The sequence below is a fragment of the Macadamia integrifolia genome, unplaced genomic scaffold, assembly GCF_013358625.1.
Source record: "Macadamia integrifolia cultivar HAES 741 unplaced genomic scaffold, SCU_Mint_v3 scaffold1131, whole genome shotgun sequence".
Lineage (NCBI taxonomy): Eukaryota > Viridiplantae > Streptophyta > Magnoliopsida > Proteales > Proteaceae > Macadamia > Macadamia integrifolia.
In genome coordinates, this window is record NW_024868096.1 from 78,489 (window position 1) to 96,553 (window position 18,065).

Sequence of the window (18,065 nt, forward strand, 5' to 3'; positions counted from 1 at the left end):
TACATAGGGAATCTTACAATTGGTAGGAAGCATAAGAGATAGAGCTTGCATCATTATCTTTTATCTAGAGTATGGTTTTATTTCCAACTTTTTTTATATCACAAGTAATGTAAGATCGAATCACAAATGATCCAATCCCAGGTAATATCTTTACTAAATTCAATATAAACCAAATTCAGGGACCGAAAGAATGAGCAAACAAAAAATAAGAGAATAAAGAAAATAAAGAGAATTCGATGAAGGGTTAAGAAGGGGGAAGAAGAACTGGTGAATGGGCATCTCACCCTCTGATTTAGGCATCTCACCTACAAGAGCATAAGCCATCTTTTTTTTTTTTCATTAATAAATTCGTGTTCAATGTTGCAGCTACTTACAAACTTATATAGAATACTCAAAACTGACTCAAACCCTAAAAAGGAAAGGCCTAACCCAATCCCTAATTAACTGGGAAACCTAAACTGACTAGGAAACTGAAATAATAAAGGAAATAGACTCAAAACAAGACTAACTAAATTAATGAATTAAATCCCGTTTTCCTACTTTCTACCTATAATTTAGGCCCATTAAAGTGGCCCATAACAAATAAAACCCTTGGGATTAAAAGCCCAACACATACATAACCTAACCCAAGGCTTATTTACAATAAAATAAGCCTATTAAGTGACTTATCTACATCAATTATCCCACTCTTAGAAAAAATTCGTCCTCGAACTTTATAGAGTGTGAGGGTGATTATATCATTGTGCACGTCCCTCTTCAAGCTTTAGAAAAATTCAAGTGGCTCCGATAATAAAGATATAGTCTAGAATGTGAAAAGCTCGATCTTCAAGATACTTTAATGGGATGACGAACTCTACATGCTTAGCCTCAACAACTTCAGATGTATTCATAGGATCATCCACATGGACGCCTTCAACCACCATGTTCTTAACCTCCACAATTTCAATCTCAAACTCCTTAAGATCTTCCTCTTGGTTATTCATAGTCATCACAGTTGTTGTACTGTCAAGTTCCTCAATCTCAACATCATTGTCCATTGTAGCAACCTTGTTGCTTCCGAATTCTTCCACATGAGTCTCGTTGATGGGAACATCAATGACTAGCTCTTTCTTGACAATAAGAATTGCTGGAATTTCTTCAACACTAACCTCAACTTTTGACTCTGGTTCATTGGTTGGAGGGGCTTCTCTTGTTGCTCCTTTGCAATTTGTTGCAACATAATGACCACATGGTCAAACAATTTCTTCATGCTCTTGTCACCTATGGGTGGCTTTTGGGGACCTGTAGATGTATTATGATGGGAATCCTGCAGAGGGAATAGCCTTCTTTGGATATATGCAAGTAGGTATTATGTCGCTAACTCATACTTCATCTCTTCCTAAGTCCTAGGCTCATGTCCTCGAACTTGAAGTCGCTTTTCATGGACTCTCCACCAGTCTCTAGCATAACCAATCAACCAGAAGCAAACAAATTGAACCTTTCGTGTCTCTGTCAAGTTATAGTAGTCAAAATATTCCTCCAGAGAATCTAGCAAACAAGGATGTAGCATGTATCCCTTTGTCCAGCAAAGCAACGAGCTTCTGGAACCATCTTTGGTTAGGCTTTAATACCAAATAATGTAAGATCGAATCATAAGTGATCCAATCCTAGGCAAGATCTTTACTAAATTCAATATAAACCAAATTTTGGGACCGAAAGAAAGAATACACAAAAAAAGATAATAAAGAGAATTCGATGGAGGGTTGAGAGGGGGGAAGAAGAACTAGTGAATGGGCATCTCACCCTTTGATTTAGGCATCTCACCTACAACAGCATAAGCCATCTTTTTTTCATCAATAAATTCGTGTTCATTGTTGTAGCCACTAACAAACTTATATAGAAGACTCAGAACTGACTCAAACCCTAAAAAGGAAAGGCCTAACCCAATCCCTAACTAACTAGGAAACATAAACTGACTAGGAAACTGAAATAACAAAGAAAATAGACTCAAAACAAGACTCTAACTAAACTAATGAATTAAATCCCGTTTTTCTACTTTCTACCCATAATTTAGGCTCATTAAAATGGCCCATTATAAATAAAACCCTTGGAATCAAAGGCCCAACGCATACATAACTCAACCCAAGACTTATTTGCAATAAAATAAGCTCATTAAGTGACTTATCTACATCAACAAGTCTATGTAACATATATGTTCTTAGCCGTCCTTGATTAATGGAAATGAGTTGCTTCATTTACCTCTTTGTGGATTTTTTGACAACAATTAATGAAGGTATATCACCACTACTTGCTTTAAACACTTCAAAAATAAACACATCCAATGATTATAAAAGAATATCCCCATAGCTATTTTCATAAAAGTTCTGGTTTCCAGCAATGGCAATGACCATCAACTATAGTTTCTAAGCATTATGTATGCAAGGAGGCTAGTGAAGCTTTATGATTAATGACCATTGCATGTAATGATTTAAAGATAAATGCATGAAATGGCCATATTTGCAGTGGTTAAGCATTGAAATGATCTCTTTAATAAGTAACAAGTCCCAATTAACAACATAAGTTGTTCAAATATCCAACACACAAATAGCATTCTCTTAGAATTCCAGTAACTCCTAGTTAAGGGAAAAAAAAAAAACTATATCTGAGTCATATTCCACCCCTTTGGGGATAGCAACATCAATCCCCATCAGTTCCACCATTCCTAAATGAAAAACATACCAGAATCAGATACAGAGCATACCTTTCCCAGAATGCTACCAAGAAAATGAAAAAATTGGAGATGTTGTTCATGTATCAATCCGGAGCCAGGATTAGGGAACAGAAGGTGGTCAGCTGTTTCCTGAAAATAAAAGCAAGTTAATAACAAAAAATTCAAAAAAATAAACAACATAAAATTGAGACACCCACAAATAATACAGATATAAGTAAGACAAAAATTAAAATGAATTTAGCAAGAGACTAAGAGGAAAAAAAAAATTAAGAGCAATCTATGGACATAAGAAGTGTTGTGATGCATTATCTTAAAAGTAGCCACCATCAAATAAGTTAGTTTTTAAACATTTTAATGTGACAATCTAAGGCCCTCTTTGGTATCATTTTTCTTTTTGATTTTTGTTCACAAAAACGGTTTTGGTTGCATTTGGTATCATTTATAGATCTTTTTTTCTAATTCAAAAAAAAAAAAAAATGATAAAACACAAAAATCAAAAAGATATCAAGAGTCATCTATGTGTTTTGGCCAAAATTGATTTTCAGTTATTTTTGCGCTGAACTTTAATGAGCACATGCTTAAAACCCCAATATGGAGGGGTAAAGTAGTCATTTTTTTTGTAATTAGAAATCCAAGCCCCTCGCCCCCTCTTCTTCAATGCAAAGTGGAGAAAGAGAGTTATAACGAAGATGGGTAACGAGAACATCTCTTCACCCGTTTCTTCAAAAAACCATTTTACACATAGGGATACCAAACCATTTCTCACAAAAAAAAAACATTATTCTCAAGTAGTTACCAAACCAATTTTATGTTTTGATAAAAAAAAAAAAATGGTTTTCATTAATTATTTTTGTTAAATAAATAAAAAAGAAAAAAGAAAAATGATACCAAAAAGGGCCTAAGGGAATGTAGAGAGGAGGGAATCCAGTTAAACTGAAGATTGGCAACATTAAGACCCAAAGGAAACACAGGCTCTTGAGGAATAAACCACATGGTACAGAACAGAACAATCGACGTCTTCATCAAATTTGACATCTTAAGGAATAAAACCTCATTTTACATTTGTGTTGTCTCTAAAAGTAAAATAATAAATAAGAACAGTAGCAGCAGAATAAGAAGCACAACAATTTCAATAGTTGTAGTTCAGACTTAATACGCATCCTGAGTACCTAGCCCCTAAAAAAATAATACCAAATAATAATGATTTTGTACAACTAAAACAATTGGATGGGTCCTTACCAATAGAATGTCTTTCAATGTTATAGAAAGAAATAATAATGGAACAAGGACAATAAAAGCTCTATGTTTGAATGCCTTCACATAGTACTGTAGTCTCCTAGCCAAGAAGTGGATTCTCATTCATTAGAGTTCCTTTTTCTTTTTCGTTTTTTCTTTTTTTTTAATTACTTTCAGTGCTTGGTTTTGTTTGGGTCAGCTAATTCTGGATTGTATTGTTAAAACTCATAATTAATAAAGGAATCAATTATGCAACTTATCAGGAATCAAAATGACAGCTAATCACAACAAAGCAAAAAATCTGTACAAAAAATAAGGGTATATGAAAAAGCCTGTACTAATTGTCATTACAAAGTCTTGATAAATTGAATAGAAAATAAATGACCAGATTCATGTTGTGCATAGGTAGATCAGTGACGTATGGAGAAAGCTTGAATTAGCCAGCATCAAAAGCAGTTGACATAGACATGATAGATTACAGGAAAAGTCATGTTAAGGGTAGTAGGTAATATCCCTAGGATACCTTATCCTGGAGAAGTGGTGAGGAAAGTCGAGCATAGTTGAGGGTTAGAATACAGTTGAATGGCAGCAGAGGATCATGTAGCTGATCAGATTTAGTTGGGATAAGGCTGGGCTGAGTTGAGCTGTATCTAATCCTGGTGAAAATGTCATATGATCAAGGACTAAAGTTTGAAGAATGAACGGTTTTGGATCTTTGAAGACTATACCAAACTAGAGGTGATTGTAATTCCTCCAGTATCTTCTCGAAATTGGACCTTCCCTGACAAGGGAGAATGATGTCTTAGCTGAGTAACTGTTCCTTTATAATATCCATGTTTAACTGTAGTGGAATCTCTCCAAACTCCAAAGACAAGGACACCTAGATATGTAAAGAATTAGGTGCTTATGGCCCAAAGAATCTAATCCAATTGAAGAACAAATTCCGGTCTCAATAGCACAAACTAGAGAATTGTTTTTTACCACATTTCAGTGAGCCAATGGAAGATATATTAGCCAACACAAATAGTGTCATATCCCTTCAGCCTTATCTCTGCTATGTGATTATACTGAAATCTAAATGATGCTGCCACATTGTCTCCCAGAGGGTAAAGATGTCAAGAGCCATATCGCTTGGTAGGGTGAGGATATGACTCCAGTAAGGCATTATATACTTAAAATTGAATGTTGGCCATGAGTATGGCTCCTATTTTGAAGTCTCCAAGTAACCAACCTGAGGGAAGGAGAGGTGGACAAGGGTCACTTGGTCCATGTTTACTTACAGAAGATAAGTTGGAAACTTTAACTGTCAACCATTGCACACTAGGGCTAGACTGTTAGATAAAGATTCTCCAGGGCCAATGCCAACTAATTTTATGCAAAAACTATCCAACAGGTGGTTTTACAAGGTTTCAACCCCAAAGAAAGAAAAGGCTAAAGAAACAGACGCCCAGATCTACTTAAAGAAGAAATGTTACAAATTCCAACTTACAATAACACACACACACAAAGAAAAAAAAACAGAGCTCCATAGATTTGCATTCAGTTAACAACCTTAAATAACCCATATTGCACATCAAAGGCTGCTCGAGTGATATTCTCCATGAAATCTTTGAAAATCCCACCTCCATCAATTCCAGCCTCTTCAACTCCAAGTTCATTGACAAATGTTACCCGTATCTGAAGAAGTAAAATAAAAGGAAAAGAAATGATTAAACTTGTCACCAATATAACTGCAAGGTGTTACATTATTGCCCACACAACTATATTCTAAGAGGGAGAATTCCCTTTCAAACAGAAAATGGAAAGGAAAAAAAAATCTCAGTAGCATTTAGAGGAAATCAATAGCAATACCATTCCCCGAAGATCCTCCTCAGACAATACACTCAACTGATTAAAAGCATCTTCAAAAATTCGATCGCGTCTTATTCTGAAGCTATGTCGGGTAAAAACAGCTTGAGGGCCATTTCTTTGCCTTGCAGACGCTAACTGTGACTGCAGATAGATTGAGGAGAGTGGTTATCAATGAAACAAGAGTGAGCAAACAAACTTTGGGGACTTGTCTTGCATGTACTTGTTCCCGTGAGAGATAAAGAGGACAGATATCATCCCCAAAGAAGAATTATTATTTTTCAGTAACAGGATACAAAGGCACAAAATTGAAAGCAAACCTATTTTCAGTCAAATACTTACAGTGAATATTCTAACCCTGCTTGTAAATGGCACCAAGAAAGGAGCTTGTTTCAATATGTCATACGCTCTTGAATTTTCAGTAAGAGCCTGGTAGAGGAGGGAAAATTATAAACATGCAGTTTACATAAGTTGGCAGTTGGCATTCAGAGCCTAAAGTACGAATGCCAGAAGCTTGTTTACCTGAGAAATGAAAACCTCATCCACTGCTTCCTGAGCGTGGAAGTCACTTGGAGATGTAAACTGCTGTCTATTATTCCAATCTTGTAACTGAATAGAAACATTAGAACACATGAAAAGGAGAGAAAGTAAATTGATGTTTGTCGAGCATGAAAAGCAAGTCATCCCTGAGAGGTCTAAACAATAGTTGAATTATCTGGTCACTTACTAAAAGCAATAGCAAATAACTTCACAAAACCATAACAATCGGGAATGCATTCTCTCTCCAGAAGCACGCCTCTGTGACCAGACAGGGGGGGTGCAAAAAGAACCACCACACCCCTCCTGGTCGATGCCTGTGTGTGTGTTGTCATTGGCAGGGGTGCCAGCGCAGTGGCCACACTCCTGGATGGAAACTATTTACCCATAACAATGTTACGACTATAACCACATTAAACAGAAGGTAAAAAAAAAAGAAGAAGAAGAAGAAGAAGGAATAGTAGCACACACCATTTATATTTAACCGGTGTCAATTAGCGAATATGTTTTTGCTTTTTCAAAGTGTCGAGAAGAATATGAATTTGTCCATTAAATAAAGTAGAAAACCATGGGAGAGGGGGAGCCAGAAATAGGAAATTAGCACTTTGAATTGCATATGTACCTGTGCTAGGAGCTCAGAAGTTACAATGCTGACCCTCTGTTGAATGAAATCAACAGAGTTCCTCTTGTGGGCAGAAGGGATGGTGGAAGATTTCACTGCATTAGGAGACTTCATAGGAATTACCCATAGGAGCTGCCACAAAGCCTGCAGGAAGGAGCAAACAAATGCATCAGAAGCAAGAAACTGAAAGTCAATACAATACATTGTGCCTCTCACATACAATTATGGTCATTTCTAGTTTTGCTTGTATAGCATTTTAGATCCCCAGACGCCCTTCCAATACAAAAACAGAACCTTATGATATGCTTGATAGATGCCATAATAATTCATTATCTCCTAAAAAGTTTGTGGAATGGATTTGGTCACTTAGGAAACACTCGAACCACTTCATCATTCATTGCTGAGAGGCGACAGATATGTAATACCAATGTCTCAACCCCCATGACCTCCCCTGGGTCTCACCCGAGAATGTGTTCCCCGTCTCCTGGAGGATAGGCTGATGTTTTGAAAGTTCAACAAGGGAAGACCAGAACTACAATTTTGTTGAACAGATGATGGGTATTTAAGGAAAGCGTCGGAAATAATAGCACTTCCAATAACGAGAGTTAGGATTTGGGAGGGAACAATGGTTATGTTTTGACTACTGATACGTAGATGATGCAGATTAATTACCAAACTAGACTTGTGTTAATAGGAATAAGCCAACAAGCCTAGGGTTGAGTTGTATATGTGTTGGGCCTTCAGTCCATGTGGTTTGGAGCGTATTAAGCCACTTTTATGGGTCTAAAAGAGGGGCTCTAAGATTGAGCAAGGGATTACTAGTTAGTTTCCTATTTAGTTGGGGATTGATGGGGTTATTAGATTATTATTTAGTTTCTAATTTCAGTCCTCTAATTAATTTCTAATTCATGTTTTAAGTTAGTTTACAATTTCTAGTCTTAGTAACTACATGTTAGTAGTTTAGTAAGCCAATATTTAGAAGCTTTTGAATTTCTATTTTGTAAACACCCCACCCCCATCATTATAAATAAAGAAGGGCATCATACCTCAGGCCCACGATTTTTATTGAATGAAAAAATATGCTGATGCTGCTGCCGCCGCTGTCTCTATTGAGGTTGTTCTTTGTGTTTGATCCAAGCGACTCCTTGCTGCGTGAAGTTCAGGAGGGTTCTACAGTTTCTTCTTTCTTATTTCTCAAGTGTTTTACAAGTACTATTACTGCTCCACAGTCCAGGTATTTAGACATTTAATTCTGTCCAGAAATCCTCAATTTTCACAATCGGTTTCTCTGGTTTGAAGCACTTCTGAGTTCTGGTTTGGACTATAACTTGGGTCGAGTCATTCACTCTTTGGAGGCTTCCTTCGATCCAAGTATAAGGTCATTCTGACCTAGGATATTGAAGTAAAGTAATCTGATCCTATTTTTAAATTCTGGTTTTAGAAACCCAGTTTTCTACCTACCGACCTCCCACTGATCTGAGGAATCAGCTACTTGATGGGGCTCAACTTTTAGTAGATTGTTAGACCAGATTAGGGGAGGGTTCAATCCTAGTTGAGGACCATCAGACTAGGGGTTTGACTGATCTGATATTAATTTCAGTTCTGGCCGAGTGAGTTATTCTGCCCAGATTCCAGATCTGGTTTGGCTGATCTGTTTCTTTGTTCTTTCCTGACTGATCATGAGTTTTTTCTATCAAATACCTGTTACTGGTTAGTCCTATCTGTTGGTATACATATGTTCTTAGGAATTCCAGAATTCTGTGCTTAAACTGCTGGTTTACAAGGACTATTTAGCTATTATTTCTGAACTGTTGCCTACTATCTACTATTGGGTGATTATTGGTTGTTCTTTGGTTTACAAGATCCTGTTGTTTGGGTCTAGTTTGGCTTGTCAAATCTAGTCCCACATTAAGTGGTATCAGAGCATGATTGAGAACAACACCCCCACCCTAGCTTCTATTATGGAGTTGGCGAGTTACTACAGAATATGAAGACTGAACAGTAAGCCTTGAGGACTGAAATGAATGTAAGGTTGTTAGATATGGAGACTCAATCACAACATACCCATGCTTCTCATACTCCACTTGAGGTCGAAGCCCCATTGAAAGTAACTGCTCAATTGACTAACAGGAGACTTGTCCCTAATCTGAGACCACCACAGAGGGTTCCTGTAGTGCAACCTACTTTTGAAGAACACATAAGGGGTTACTTTGAGACTAAATGTCTTACACATCAGAGGAACTTTGGAGATTCATAGAAGGTCAAGCTCGATCTAAAAGAGTTTGATGGGAGACATGACCCCTAATTGTTCTATAATTGAGTAGTAGCTTTGGATGACTGTTTTGACTATTATGACTTACCTAAGGAACGAAAGATGAAACTAGCTCGTGCTAAGCTAGTTGAGGCTGCTCGTGATTGGTGGAGGGCTAATGAACGAGAGTTGGAAGACCGTGGTAGAGAGCCTACCACTTGGGAGGAGATGTAGCTTGAGCTATCTAACAAATACTTACCACGCAACTTCAGAGCTCACATACAAAACCAGCTGAATTCTCTTCGTCAAAGGACTATGACTGTTGCAGAGTACATGAACAGGTTTGATGCACTTTATTCTCGCACATGCATAAGGGAGAATGAAAGGCAACTATTATCTCGGTTTCGACTAGGATTGCAAGTTGAAATCAACAGAGGGATTGGAGTTGTGGATGTGTACTCAGTGAGGGATTGCTTTGACAAAGCCCAATGAGCAGAGGAGCTTATAGCACAATCAGGTAGAAGGTTTGGTTTTCAAGTCGGGGAGGCCAAGAAAAATTTTTCAACCACTAAACCTACTAGCTCAGCACCCCTAAAGTCCACTTTTCCTCCACGGGCTGAACACAAAGGAAAAGCACCCATGACAGGTAGTAATAAGGTACAGTGCTTCCATTGTCAAGAGGTAGGAAACTTTGCTAAGTCTTGCCCACATAAGCAGAGGGTTAATGCAGTAGCTGAAGTTGAAGACTCCAATTAGGAAGATGAGTCAGCTCTTTATCCATACCCCTTGGAAGACGATGGTAGGTATAACTATGATCAGGAAGATACTAATGATGATGGCACTTATGGCATTCATGTGATTAGTAATGTCTTGGTGGCTGAAACCATGGAAGAAGACTCCATTGAAGGATTCTACATTGAAGAGAGCATAGTAGACAAGACTAAAGTTGTGGAAGATGAGGTAGTAATTGAAAGCACTCTACAACAAGTCTCTGAGATTCATAATGAGAAGGAAGAGCTTGTTCCAATCCTTGATGAAAAGGTTACCAAAATTGACGACTCTATGCACACGACATTCACAGTTGGTATTGATTCAGAGGTTGAGCATATAGAGTTTGTTATGCCATCATGGTTCTTTGAAGAGAAAGCTCCACGCCTTGAAGACTACCTTCCAAAAGTCTACAAGCAATCTGAATTTTGTTTGGGAATGGTCAAAGCTACTATTGAAATGTTGTTACCCCCCTCATCACTGCAAAATTCAAGGACGGAATTTTTCAAGATAGGGAGAGGTGATGCAGATTAATTACCAAACTAGTCTTGTTTTATTAGGAATAAGCCTAGGGTTGGGTTGTATATGTGTTGGGCCTCCAGTCCATGTGGTTTGGAGCGTATTAGGCTCTTTTATGGGTCTAAAAGAGGGGCTCTAAGGTTGAGTATGGGATTACTAGTTGGTTTCCTTTTTAGTTGGGGATTGATGGGGTTATTAGATTATTATTTAGTTTCTAATTTCAGTCCTCTAATTAGTTTTTAAATTCCTGTTTTAAGTTTGTTTACAATCTCCAGTTTTAGTAACTACATGTTAGTAGTTTAGTAAGTCAATATTTAGAAGCTTTTGAGTTTCTATTTTGTATACACCCCACCCCCATCATTATAAATAAAGAAGGGCATCATACCTAAGGCCCAAGATTTTTATTGAATCAAAAAATATGCTGATGCTGCTGCCGCCGTCGTTGTCTCTATTGAGGTTGCTCTTTGTGTTTGATTAAGGAAGAAGGGTTTGGTGTCTGATCCAAGCGACTCCTTGTTGTGTGAAGTCCAGGAGGGTTCTTCAGTTTCTTCTTTCTTATTTCTCAAGTGTTTTACAAGTATTATTACTACTTCATAGTCCAGGTATTTAGACATTTAATTCTGTCCAGAAATTCTCAATTTTCACAATCGGTTTCTCTGGTTTGAAACACTTCTGATTTCTGGTTTGGACTATAACTTGGGTCGAGTCATTCACTCTTTGGAGGCTTCCTTCGATCCAAGTATAAGGTCATTCTGACCAAGGATATTGAAGTAAAGTAATCTGATCCTATTTCTAAATTCTGGTTCTAGAAGCCCAGTTTTTCTACCTACCGACCTCTCACTGATCTGAGGAATCAGCCACCTGATGGGGCTCAACTTTTGGTCGACTGTTAGACCAGATTAGGGGAGGGTTCAATCCTAGTTTGAGGACCATCAGACCAGGGTTTTGATTGATCTGATATTAATTTCAGTTCTGGCCGAGTGTGTTATTCTGCCCAGATTCCAGATCTGATTTGGCTGATCTGTTTCTTTGTTCTTTCCTGACTGATAGTGAGTTGTTTCTATCAAATACCTGTTACTGATTAGTCCTATTTGTTGGTATACTTATGTTCTCAGGAATTCCAGAATTCCGTGCTTAAACTGCTGGTTTACAAGGACTGTTTAGCTATTATTTCTGAACTGTTGTCTACTGTCTACTGTTTGGTGATTATTGGTTGTTCTTTGGTTTACAAGATCCTGTTGTTTGGGTCTAGTTTGGCTTGTCAAATCTAGTCCTACATTAGTAGGAGGATTGAGATTTAATTTAGACGTCAAAAGATCATATTTAATTGCTAGCCCAGGCCAATGTTGGCATTGGGGTTTGCAGTTTCTGCACAGAAAGAACCAGAAAACACAGGTCAGGGTTTCATCAGGAAATTAGGATTTTCAGTAAGTACTGAATGCTATTTCGAAGCATGCACAGCAGGGATAGGTAAACGATTGCTGGAGCATGAGACACACTACATGTTTTCTCTTCTAGCCATGGGTGAAACCCTTGTCACGACCAGTCCTTAATCAAGGAATTCAAGGGCTTGGAGGCTTAGGGATTTGCATTGAAGCACAAAGAAGAAAAACAAGTCTGAATGCTGGAAAAGGGTTCATCTGCAACTAACAGAAATCATAGAAAAAACAATACCAGACCTAAGAATCTACTTACTAAATCACATCTGCCCTCCTTGAATCACTCAAGGCCCTAAAGACTTCTCTTTTTTATTTATTTTTGATAGATAGGCCCTAAAGATTGATTAGAAATCCATAAACATGCAGCTAGCAAATTATTTTTCATTCAGAAACTACTGAAAGCAAACAAACAGAGAATTTCATAGAGCTTTTTGACATCTTCCTGCCATCCTCTGTGGAAGACAAAGATTGATTCTGTGATTCCATCTAGAAATAAGGAGCTCAAATGCTAGAAACAACCAACAACCACTCTGTGTAGTTTAGAAACCTTTTTATACATTACATATTTAAAGTGAACCAATCAACTCTAATAAAACCCAAAACAAGGGGATGGGAAAGAGAGAGAGAGAAGAGGAATGATAAGACTGAACCCAAGCCTGGACAAGAAATCACCATACTTACCAAAGATACCTTTGTGATACCAGAACAAAAGAAATCAAATAGGACAACCAGTAATTTTTGTACTCTAGTGTATTCACCTCCCCTCTTGCAAACACATGCATGGTCCCCCAATTGAACAAACGGCAATGCAACATGACCCAAACAACAAATTACTGTCTTGTCATGCATTGTCACCCCTGTTCCACTCCCTTTAGAAATGGGAATGTCTTTGGGTTAGTAATGGGAATCCAAAATCTAAGAAAAGCAAAAACTATAGTTGAAATACGTATTGCCTTGCAAACATTTTGTGGGCCCACTCGGAGTAACTTTGAGGGATGATATATGTTGTTAAGTAGAATTCATAGTTGTCACAATGTCCTGGTGAACCAAGAGTTATTTTTCATTTTCCCTTTTTCTAACATTATTTAGTATGAAAAAATCAATATTAAACCACATCAAGTGATCAAAAATCAATATTAAGTCACATTAAATCATAAGAAATCAGGATTTAAAGAAATGTTCTTGTTCTATAATAAGTTTGATTGATCAAATGATTTTATTTTTATGTGAGCCATTTGTATTAGGTAGAGACAAAACCAGCTTTCCAACAAGTCTAAGGTTATTTAAATCTGAGTTTTAAGATCAAACTTATTTTAAAGTGCGTGAATTCTGTTAAACTAACCTAACTGAAAATAATTTTATGGATATCAAAACAAAATATTATTTTACCAGACTTTTAGTTTTTAGCAATGTTTTACCATGACAAAATTTATGAAATTTTTAGAATTGAGAAAAACTCCATCTTTTGAAAGTTGAAAATCCCTTGTACAACAAAAAAAAACCAGTTTTTGTTCTTAGACTGGTGGGTTGACTTTTTATCCTTTTAGAATTTGATTTTTTAACTATTTTTATCGAATTCAAATAGGGTGTATTTGCTTATTTATGAATAATATCTTTAGTAAATGAAATAACAAATATAAAAACATTTACTTAAATGATAAAACAACAATCATAACCTTATCCTAAGTTCCCAACTAAGTGTCGCGCCTTGTAGTAAGGCACCAATGCAATAATGCGACAGTCTCCCAAGCTCCAACCAGGTTGCCTGGATGCCTAGTCGTAGCCTTGGCAACGCCTTGACAACTATGGTAGAATTTGTTGGCATGTCATTGAATTAAAAATTGGAAAGTATGTCAATTCCAAGTTGGTTATATGCTGCAGAGGCAATATTGTAATACTCTTTATGCCAATATGACTATTAATTACTGCAAAGGATATACTTTTAAGTCAAGTCTGACTTTACTGCAAAGGCCCTACTATACTATACAATGCCCAAAAATAGCTACACAAAAAGCCATAAATCAAACAGATAGTGGACAACACTCACCACCTTGATTCTACTCCCAGCATCTCTTCCGGGTGGATGCCAAGATCGGCCAACTCTATAGCTATGGGCACCAAGAAGTTGCATTGTGGGAGTCAAAGTGGTCTGTGGCTTTGTGCTGCTCCTGTGCAGTGACGGTTTTGACTCACTAGTGGAATCAGTGTTTTGGTCCCTTATATGGCTATTACAGAGCCCTTCATGCACTCTATTCTCTATTCTCTTTCTATGATAAATTATACTATTTTGAAAATTTTGAAGTTAAACCAATTTACCAAGTATTGGACCCCATATTCCCAAACATTGCTATACAAGGAGAGAATTTTCCCTAAGAGCTCCACAAGATGTACAGGATAAAGGGTACCTTTAACACTTAAATCCTATGGTATCCTCAAAATTTGGTTGATCCTTCCTTTCGAAGAACATAAGATCTCATACAGATTGCACATAAAGCCATCATTTCCAGCCACCCAGCAATGCAGAGTAATATCTCACACAGAAAGATGACAAACACTCATCATTTCAGATCGCTGGAAATGATCTGACCAATACTAGCTTAATCTGCTAATAACTCAGTGCTCAAATTACCATGAAGCTAAATTTTTCTGCTAAACCATTACTGGCCACAAATTCAGAAACATTTAGAATACTCTACCTGTATTTCGCTACATCCAGCAAAAGATCTTTTTTCCAAGAACAATGGAACAAAGTACTACAAATTACCTGCATCAACGTTATGAACTCACCTGTTTCAAGATAATAATCAAGCCTCTGATGTCTTTTAAAGAGAGTGGTTTCTCTTGTACGTAGAATTCCTCATTATCAACTATCATGAGCATATGCCTGATGCAACAGAAAGTTTAAACCAGATATGGTGTGACTCATCACTTCAGAACATCACGTATAGATTGAAGACAATGCGTACAAGTGGACTTACTTATACACAGGACAGAAAACAGCTAAAGGTAAAAGCCAACCAGGGCCATCTCCCAATAGATGTGCTGTCTGGCTAGACAAAGATGGCCATTGTTGATTCTCATGGCACCACTTCATAAAGTTCCAAAGCATAGGAACAAGCTGGGTTCTGTATGCTAATACAGTCATAATCAGCTCAAGAGGTAAAGTATCGAACGTAACATGCAAGAAAGCACAAATGGCTCCAACAGCTTCCACCTCCCTATTTTGTGGCACATCTTTAGGAGATCCACTGAGAAGTGAGGTACCTCTGGATAATACATTAACCTATTAAGATTATTCGAAAGAAAGAAAAAATAAATTAAACTGTAGCAACAAATTCAAAATGTTTCTTTTGTTAGAGAGTTTAACAGGTGAATTTTGTGTTTAAACATCGCTATAGAGACTGATATGACAAGTGGCAAGTTGGCATACCAATTGCTGAAGGAGGCGTGGATCTATTGCATTAATAATCTGTTGTTCCAAATCGACGTTCATACCCTCTTCTACGCATTCCTCATCAATAACCATTTCATCAACGCCCAAAGATGAATCTAAAGTGCAAGAATAAGCAAACTTACATCTCAATAAAGCAGTTCAGCATACAGGTAAGGAGATCTACACAAGTCAGCTTCTTTATATCCAACTGAATAGATATAGGATAAACAATTGTAAAGATTCCAATAAATAGAAAACCGAGAGGATAACACATCAAAAAGGGGGGGGGGGGAAATACATGCATAACTACTAAGGTAGAAATGGAATGTGAAATGGCATACCTCCCTTACTTTCTCTGTTTGAGGATTTAATTGGGGGCAGTGCCTCCAACATAAATGCAGAAACCACTGCAAAGTCTATCGCCTGTAACATTAAAGAAGATAATAGCAAATGATCTTAAAATATCAAGAGAAAAAATAAACTTTTGGAACATGACCAACCAAAATCACTCATGATTATGTATAATCATCATCCTACATTAGCCACGAAACAATTATTGGATACTAGGAGCACTTCACCGACTGGTTGAGGATGAAAAGGGTAATCACATTCAACTGAACAGTTTATGAAACTTGAAATCTGTCACCACGCACATCAGCAAACATGAGCGGGTCCAAGTGACAAGGTATCCCACATCCATCTCACCAGTCAAGCTCCAACCCAAAGCAAGTAGGAAGTGCCTTAATAGAGAGTTCACAGTTGACATGCTTGTGAAATGGTATTCTTGTAATTTTTTGCATAGTTTTCAAAGCGTAAGGCAACCCAAGGCGATGGAGAATGGTAAAAGATCAAGGTGACACCAACAGGGCGACACCTAGGCAATGTCTTGACAATCTTGATTTTAAGAAACTTCAAACTCACTTGCTAAGAATTTCCTACGCCTGTTTCATGCTGAGATTTGACCAGTGCAATGGGTGTGCAATTAATGCAAGAGTAGGTTTCAAGAAGCTAACCCCCACAATTTATAAACCCCAAACAACACAAATAGGACCAGGAAACAAAGACATAAGACCATCAAATAAATCCCTAAGGATACAATACCCATAAAGGAGCAAATCCAGCCCAAACCCCACCCCATAGGAAAGAGAAAGACCTGCTATAGAACTGGAGAGAGAGAGGTGCGGTCAGGTCTATAGGGCTCCAATTGAGCTGCAAATTTGGTCGATTGTAGAGCCCAGAGGGTAAAAAAACCCCCAAATATGAAGAGTGTCTAACAGTTGGTTTGAGAGTAATGCACTTTCTTGATTTTCAGACCTAGGAGAGAGAATGAGAAGGATTTTGCAAGAACAACAGCTTATCTACTTCAGAATACCTTCAATCGAGCTTAAAGTGTAGAACAAGTCCCCCAAAGGATCTGTAGGTCAGATCTCAGACTTGGGAAGCAATGGAGGTCGATTGGCTTCAAGAACTGGAACTCTTTAGCTGATCAATTGTGACTCTTGCAGTTCTGGACAAACTTGGTTCTTCTTGAAGGCTGATGACAATAACAGTAAACAAAGAAAAGAATTGAATGCTGAAACAAAGAAGTAACAAGGGAAAGGTGGGAGAGGAAGTGGCTATCTCAGCCTGGACTTCTCACCCACAGCTATCCCAGCCGTTCTAAGCAATAAACTGAAAATTATCTTTATTCTAATATGAAATTATGAGTACATAGGCTCCTCTATTTAAAGAGGGCAGAATGGCAATCCTATCATAACTAGGAGCTAGTTTCCAAATAGGACTAGACACTCTTAGCAGGACTTGGACTCATATGACTAAGATTATAACTCCAACATGGAGTAGGTAACTAACTAGTCATTCACTAATAAGAAAAACTAAACTGACTAAAACTGAAATAACAAAGGAAATAGACTCAAAATAGGACTTTAACTAAAGTAACGAATTAAATCTCGTTTTCCTACTTTCTACCCATATTTTAGGCCCATTACAAAGAAAACTCATGGATCAAAGGCTCAACACATGCATAACTCAATCCAAGGCTTATTTGCAATAAAATAAGCTCATTAAGTGACTTACCTGCATCAGCAATCCTCTATCAGACCCACCAATGACCATCCAAGGACTTCCACGTGGGAAGAAAACATGAACTCCCAACAAAATTCAAAAAGGGAACAAAAAGTACTAGACCAATAACCAAATTTGTAGTAATATCTTAGAAACTTTACAGACCCTACATAATGCCAGGTCTGTCCTGAATGGAGGACTGTAGGCCTAAGCCAAGCTTTAAAGTATTAGAATTTTGGTCTAGAGCAAGTGAAAAAAAAAAAGAAGAAGAAGAAGAAGAAGGTAATTAAAAACTCAAAACCAGGCTTCAGCTGGGCTTAAGTCAGCCCTATGTTTCAAGAATACAGGAGATCCAGGCATAATGGCAAAACCCCAACTTGGGGGCCATATTCCCATACCAGAACCACAAACCTATTATACTCACGTTTCCATTGACAGTGCTAACAAAAATCATGTATTCAAGAAGACCCTATAGGTAGATAAGCTTTAAGAACCTAGTTCCTCACAATATATAACTACTGAACTACTCCAGTCTCCAATTTCCTCATGAGATACCCGATCTTCCTGTCACAACTTTAAGCAAAAGCACGATGCAAGGTACGATCCAGTCCTCAGAGGAATTTTCAAGCTTTTGTAAT

General features: G+C 37.5%; 1 protein-coding gene across 5 annotated transcripts in view; it reads right to left on the reverse strand.

Moving 5' to 3' along the window:
- Positions 1–18,065, reverse strand: part of LOC122062869 (E3 ubiquitin-protein ligase UPL6-like) — a 45,325-nt gene that overhangs the window by 16,007 nt on the left and 11,253 nt on the right. For all 5 annotated transcript variants that reach the window (XM_042626540.1, XM_042626538.1, XM_042626537.1 and 2 more), the window contains 10 exons: positions 15,705–15,786; positions 15,361–15,479; positions 14,909–15,213; positions 14,718–14,814; positions 6,954–7,097; positions 6,317–6,403; positions 6,137–6,223; positions 5,798–5,938; positions 5,498–5,623; positions 2,741–2,839 (listed from right to left, as the gene is read on the reverse strand). In XM_042626540.1, the coding sequence (XP_042482474.1) occupies positions 2,741–2,839; positions 5,498–5,623; positions 5,798–5,938; positions 6,137–6,223; positions 6,317–6,403; positions 6,954–7,097; positions 14,718–14,814; positions 14,909–15,213; positions 15,361–15,479; positions 15,705–15,786 (1,287 nt within the window). The remainder of the gene's footprint in view (positions 1–2,740; positions 2,840–5,497; positions 5,624–5,797; positions 5,939–6,136; positions 6,224–6,316; positions 6,404–6,953; positions 7,098–14,717; positions 14,815–14,908; positions 15,214–15,360; positions 15,480–15,704; positions 15,787–18,065) is intronic.